Here is a 6,967-nt window from a genome sequence, read left to right on the forward strand (position 1 = left end):
TCTAAAAATTAATGAGGAGTGCAGTATTTCCCGTGGCTACGCATCTCCAGCTACGACCTACATATTTTGCTACATCCAGCGCAGGCATAGCCATTGTCCGCCGGTGGTCGATATAGATTTTCTTTCCGCCGTCTACCACTGTTCTCGGCAGCGGATTTTCTTTTGGTCTCAAATGTGTATCCCGCTGCATTTGTAAGTGACCTTTAGCTGTCTCAATCTGAAGCCGCCGGCAACCAGGTGCTCTCGTCTATGTCAGTTAAAGCAAGTTGTCGCTTAAGCTGATCTTTGAAGCGTTTCCGTGGGGCACCTCTCTTGCGCCGACCACATTTCAACTTACAAAAGGACTGCTTTTGGCATGCGTTCGTCCCCCATAAGGGACACGTGCCCTGCCCAGCGTAACTGTCGGACCATCAAGTCTTTTAAAAACATACGCCCATGTTTAGCGTTTGTAGAAGCTATGTTGTATTTAGCTTTTGTAGAGGCTATGTTGTATTTAGCTTTTGTAGAGGCTATGTTGTATTTAGCTTTTGGAGAGGCTATGTTGTATTTAGCTTTTGTAGAGGCTATGTTGTATTTAGCTTTTGTAGAGGCTATGTTGTATTTAGCTTTTGTAGAGGCTATGTTGTATTTAGCTTTTGTAGAGGCTATGTTGTATTTAGCTTTTTTAGAGGCTATGTTGTATTTAGCTTTTGTAGAGGCTATGTTGTATTTAGCTTTTGTAGAGGCTATGTTGTATTTAGCTTTTGTAGAGGCTATGTTGTATTTAGCTTTTGTAGAGGCTATGTTGTATTTAGCTTTTGTAGAGGCTATGTTGTATTTAGCTTTTGTAGAGGCTATGTTGTATTTAGCTTTTGTAGAGGCTATGTTGTATTTAGCTTTTGTAGAGGCTATGTTGTATTTAGCTTTTGTAGAGGCTATGTTGTATTTAGCTTTTGTAGAGGCTATGTTGTATTTAGCTTTTGTAGAGGCTATGTTGTATTTAGCTTTTGTAGAGGCTATGTTGTATTTAGCTTTTGTAGAGGCTATGTTGTATTTAGCTTTTGGAGAGGCTATGTTGTATTTAGCTTTTGTAGAGGATATGTTGTATTTAGCTTTTGTAGAGGCTATGTTGTATTTAGCTTTTGTAGAGGCTATGTTGTATTTAGCTTTTGTAGAGGCTATGTTGTATTTAGCTTTTTTAGAGGCTATGTTGTATTTAGCTTTTGTAGAGGCTATGTTGTATTTAGCTTTTGTAGAGGCTATGTTGTATTTAGCTTTTGTAGAGGCTATGTTGTATTTAGCTTTTGTAGAGGCTATGTTGTATTTAGCTTTTGTAGAGGCTATGTTGTATTTAGCTTTTGTAGAGGCTATGTTGTATTTAGCTTTTTTAGAGGCTATGTTGTATTTAGCTTTTGTAGAGGCTATGTTGTATTTAGCTTTTGTAGAGGCTATGTTGTATTTAGCTTTTGTAGAGGCTATGTTGTACAATAAACTAAAAGAAAGCTTTGTTTTACTTTGCAAAATACAGCGAGTTTGGAATGCACAGATTGCGTTACGAATAAGTTGGTGATCTGCTACTTCGCGGCAGTCTCACCGTTACGGTCGTAGCGCAGCATGGTGTGCATGAATAAAGGTGCGAATTAGTGTAATGAATGGAAGGGATGTAAAAAAGAGGAAGCCGGGAGAAAGTGACAGGAAGAGAGATGAAATGCTGATGTTTACATAAATTGTTATAATATTAAAGTATTACTAGAATAAGACCTGAGAGTGTATTATTATTTTGAAGAGTCTTGTGTCCTAACAATTACGGTTAATTCATATGAACTGTGGATGAAGAACTAGATTCTAATTGTCTCCCCTACTCTACTTCCCACTCAGCATCCTTAGCTGTGGTGGACAGGAAAATAATTGTTTTAAGTTAAAAATAAAGTTTCTCACGGTTTGGTGGGAAAAACTCAAATGAACTTTTGCATGCAAGTTTCGTATCGTCACAATGTTAATCAGTGATCTAGATTCTGCTATGTCGTTTGTTTTCCTGGCTGATTCTGGCAACCCATTCCATTCTCTAATGGCACTAAGGAAGAAGGAGCACTTGCACAAGTTTGTTCTAGTTTATGGAACAAGAAATGTACTTCTTTGTGTCTTTCTGAGTATTTCATAAGGTTTTGTTTTTCTGTTTGTAAATTACGGTTTAGTGTTTTATGTATTATAGCTAGTTTTTTTCCATCTATCCTTAAGTTTATGTGCAATAGAGTTAAGAACACTTTTTTTTTATTCAGTACTGAAGAGATGACATTGCCAACAACACATAAGACACTAACATAAGTTTACGGTTTACACAACAGTTCACGTTAAAATTGGTCATAAACTGTCCAAACTTTTTTTTTTTTAAGGAAACCTCAGAATTTGCGCTATTCAATTTTAGCTTTATCATCATAGGAATCCTTGGGCCATAGGCCTCTTTTCTTTGCCTCTTTTTTGGGCTTTATGTGCCTCTTTTATGGGCCATCTTGCCTCTTTTGTGGGCTTTTTTTTTTAGTTTAAAAAAAAATAGGTTTTTATTTGTAAGCTCTCATAATTCACAAGTATTAAATCATAAACAATTGAAAAGTGATTAACCTAAAAATATAATAATAGTAATAGAAATATTATTTCATATCAAGGACATGCTACCTAACCATTGAAACCACAAGAGACAGAAAAATGATACAGGTATTCTCTACCCCAGAACGATCAACACAATATCAAATATCCCTGACCCCCAACACCCCATTTCTGGAATACTACTTGAGTATTGTACAAGTATATGAAAATCAAACCAGACAATTCCCTACCCTAAAATCCATTATTTTCCTAAATGTCAATTCTAAGTGATTAGGATCAAACACCTTGATATTACTTTTAGCAAGTCAAGAACCCTAGAAGACTCTCGTAATAAGAAATTATATTCTAATTATGTGTGTAAAAATATTGGTTAAGTCCTATCTATTTACTTTAATTTAAACTATTTTTAGACATGCCCTATATAGTTTGCCAGCATCAAACTTATGACAACTATGACTCAACTTATGGTGTATTATTGTAGATATAAATATCTAATCTTGGAGAGGCTTTCTCTGTGAAAGTAGAACCTTAATGTGCATTGGAAGGGTCAATCTTTTTTCAAGTCTTACTATAGTAGGGCCGGCCTTAGGTATTAGGAGGCCCAAGGTGGAGAGAATTCGGTGGCCCCAAATGATATAGAAAATATATAAACGCCCAAAAATACGCTAATTACGCAATTTAAAAAAAATAAACTAGATCCATAGAGATCTGCTATGTTTCAGATTTGATTCAAGTTTTGTATTTTTTGTTATAATAGGAATTTGTTTTTAATTTCTCTGCAAGGCCCCCATCAAGTGGAGGCCCCAGGCGGCTACCTAGTTTGCCTATGTCTAATGCCGAGGCTGCTATTAGCTAACACTTTTGTTATATTTGAAAGGTAAAAAAAAAAAACCCACAAAAAACACACACGTAGATTTGAATCAATTCTTTTGAAAAAATTTCATATCAGATCCGACCATATTTAACAACGGAGTCAACAAAAACGCTAGCTGTGGCATTCATACTCTCCCGCCTTGACTACTGTAACGCCGTGCTAGCAGGTATACCTGATGACAAAATAGCCAAACTGCAACGTATACAGAACAACGCCGCACGAATAGTACTTAGAAAAACAAGACAAGATTCTGCTACTACGCTCTTGCGCATGCTCCATTGGCTTCCCGTGAAAGCGAGAATCGATTACAAGGTCGCCACACTTTCTCCCTCAAAAGCTACGGTCTGCGGGCCTTTTCAGTGCACGGACCAAAGGTTTGGAACTCACTCCCCATTGATCTCAGACAGACAACATGCTATACCACTTTTAAGAAGAACATTAAGACCTACTTGTTTAAAACTTTTTTAGATTAGTTATTTTCTTACTATTGTCGTGTTTGTGTTTGTAATGTTATTACAGCGCCTTGAGCCTATATTTTGTTTGTTAACAGCGCTTTATAAATAAAATTATTATTATTATTATTATTATCTTATCGCGCTGAAGTTTCGCACATAAACTCGTGACGCGAATGTCGTTGGTTCAATCCCCATACAGACTATTTTTGTCTCTTTTTTTTTTCTCTAAAATATTTGAACATAAGTTAGGAACTGATTTTTTTTTTCTAAACACTACATCTATAGAACAAGTAAAGGCATATAAATATCTAGGCGTTATCATCAACAACAAGCTTTCATGGGAAGACCACCTTGGAACTCTGACAAAGAAAACAGCCCAGCGACTCTTTTTTCTATACAAACTCAACAGTTTTAAATTAAACAAGAAGATCCTTGAGACATTTTACGGCGCAACTGTACAAAATCTGCTAACATACGGAATAAGTTGTTGGCAAGGCGACGCCTCATCTAAACTGTTGCAACGTCTAGAAAACATCATTAAAAAAGCATCAAAAATTACACTCACAACATTACCACATTTAAAGGAACTTTTTGAACAAACGTGCCTAAGAAAAATCGAAAAAATCTTGGAAGACAACGGCCACCCGCTCCATCAGAACTACGCCAGGTCGTCGCGAAGTGGGCGACTGCTGTCAATCAAAACAAGAACGGAGCGGTACAAAAACTCGTTCGTACCTCACTCGGTCAGACTCTATCACCGCCACTCATTGATCAGGGAACATGGAATGCACCAAGATACCTGTGTGTAGTCGCTGAATGAACTCTTTACGTTGTGTCTGTTGTATTTATGTGTATGTTTCTGTTGTGTTGTCTTTATATGAGAAACGAGTCCTTGTAATCACAACAAATTTCCGTAAGGATCAATAAAGCAGTCTTAGTCTTAGTCTTAATTACATAACTTTATTTATACCTCCAACAAGCAAAATACACAAAATACTTGTTTAAAAAAAGCTTATAGTAAGTGTAGTTGTATCAAATAGCTTGGATCAATCAAGTAATTTAAATTTGTAATAGATTTAGACTAACAATGACAAATCTGTGCATTTAGAAATATTTTTACCTATTCTTTTATTTAGCGCAATTTCATGCTTCTAGCGTTCTCAAAGCGTTATAATCCAATCGATTGTCTTGACAAGTTCACTTTCATTTAGTTGGCAACTAGGGAGCTCAGTTTAGCGACCTTGACATTGGTAAGTCTATCGTGTAACTCTTCAATAGATAAGAATCATTTCACAACTCCAAAACGTAGTGAAGAGGAACAAGAAATAGAAGTGTTCAGCCCCCCCCCCCCCACACACACACACAAAGTACAAGATACACACATGCACTTTATATTGCATCTACAGGCCAAGAGTTAACTCGAGACTAGTAGAGTGTCCTAGAATTGAAGAGTTAACTCGAGACTAGTAGAGTGTCCTAGAATTGAAGAGTTAACTCGAAACTAGTAGAGTGTCCTAGAATTGAAGAGTTAACTCGAAACTACTAGAGTGTCCTAGAATTGAAGAGTTAACTCGAAACTAGAAGAGTGTCCGAGAATTGAAGAGTTAACTCGAAACTAGTAGAGTGTCCGAGAATTGAATAGTTAACTCGAAACTACTAGAGTGTCATAGAATTCAAGAGTTAACTCGAAACTAGTAGAGTGTCCTAGAATTGAAGAGTTAACTCGAAACTAGTAGAGTGACCTAGAATGGAAATATTTTCTTTTCACACCATATAAATCTATTTCTTAAAGTCACAAGCAGCGGCGTAGTGGCAGAGTGGTAAGCCTTGGCTTTCCAAACCGAGGTCCATGGTTCGAATCTAGGACTGGAACTTTGACATTTGGGATTTTTAGGACGCCTCTGAGTCCATACAATAGATACCTGACGTTTGCTGGGAAAAGAAAAAGGGGTTGTTTGTTGCAGTAGCCGCATAACACCCTCATGAAGCGACAACCCTGACATCACCTGCCCAAAAGATCTGATAAAGGCAACCTTTTAAACGCCTCAAGCACTTTTTTCCTTTTTTTTTTTTTTTTGCTTGGTTGTAGCTAGGCTCCGTGACAGAGTAATTTCTCAATTTAGTCATAAGTCAATATGTCACACTATAAACACTAGGAACATAATCATGGTCTTTAATTATTTGTTAACACCTAGTTAATACAACGTTGATTATTAAAGTAAATACTGAAAAAAAAAACCCACTGAACAGTGATTTCCTTATGGACATCCTGTTATAATATCTCAAGCAAAATATGTACATGTCCACTCTTCATCTTTAAATGTTTACTGACATAAACACATTGTGAACAGAGTTGCAGCGCTTTGTAATTTGAACTCGGGCTTCATGATATCCATTAAGTTCAGGAGATAGAACAGCTCAAATTGACCTGGCAATTATTTTGACTTGATAACGTTCAGGAGACAGAATAAAGCCAGAAATATGTTTCAAAGGCGGAGGCTGACATAAGACAGCTGGTTGAAATTCAAACTTTTGAATCATGTTTGATTTGTAAAGAAACAAACTCGTTTTGGCCATATTCACGCCAAAGACAAGTTCTATTTCCAACAGAGAATGGAATAAATTCTTTAGGAATCTGCAATTTTCCATCTTGGCTAATGAATCGTTCTGGGTTAAATGCCATGACGTCATGTCCCCATATTTGTGAATCATGTAAGACAGAGTCCAGGCAAGGCAGGATGAAGGTATCTTTAGGGATGGTGTAGCCCCTAACTTGCATATCACTGTGACATGTGCGAGGCAAAAAATTGGGGGCTATACTGGCCAGTCTCTGGGTCTCCATGATAGCTGCGTTCAAGTACGTCAGACTCTGTTTGTCTTGCATGTTAGGTACTCTCTCTGTTCCAACATGCTCATTAATTTCATCAAATATTTTCTTCTGGACATCTGGATGATGTAACATGTACAGTACAAACCAGTAGATTGTCGTGAAAGTAGTTTCCGACCCAGCAGCAAATAAATCAAAGAAAATCATTTTTAGATTTCTTTCATCCAT

At 36.9% G+C, this 6,967-nt stretch overlaps 1 protein-coding gene across 1 annotated transcript; it reads right to left on the reverse strand.

The window, feature by feature from the left end:
- Positions 1 to 6,436: 6,436 nt before the first annotated feature.
- LOC106060363 (cytochrome P450 2D10-like) lies at positions 6,437 to 6,967 on the reverse strand. The gene has a single exon (XM_013218205.2). The coding sequence runs from the start codon at positions 6,965 to 6,967 to the stop codon at positions 6,437 to 6,439; it is 531 nt and encodes a 176-aa protein (XP_013073659.2).

The sequence above is a fragment of the Biomphalaria glabrata genome, chromosome 3 (assembly GCF_947242115.1).
Source record: "Biomphalaria glabrata chromosome 3, xgBioGlab47.1, whole genome shotgun sequence".
Taxonomy (NCBI): Eukaryota; Metazoa; Mollusca; class Gastropoda; family Planorbidae; genus Biomphalaria; species Biomphalaria glabrata.

What these genes read in the sequence shown, in the direction of transcription:
- LOC106060363 (XM_013218205.2), bottom strand. Translation starts at nt 6,967, where the DNA reads ATGGATGAAAGAAATCTAAAAATGATTTTCTTTGATTTATTTGCTGCT.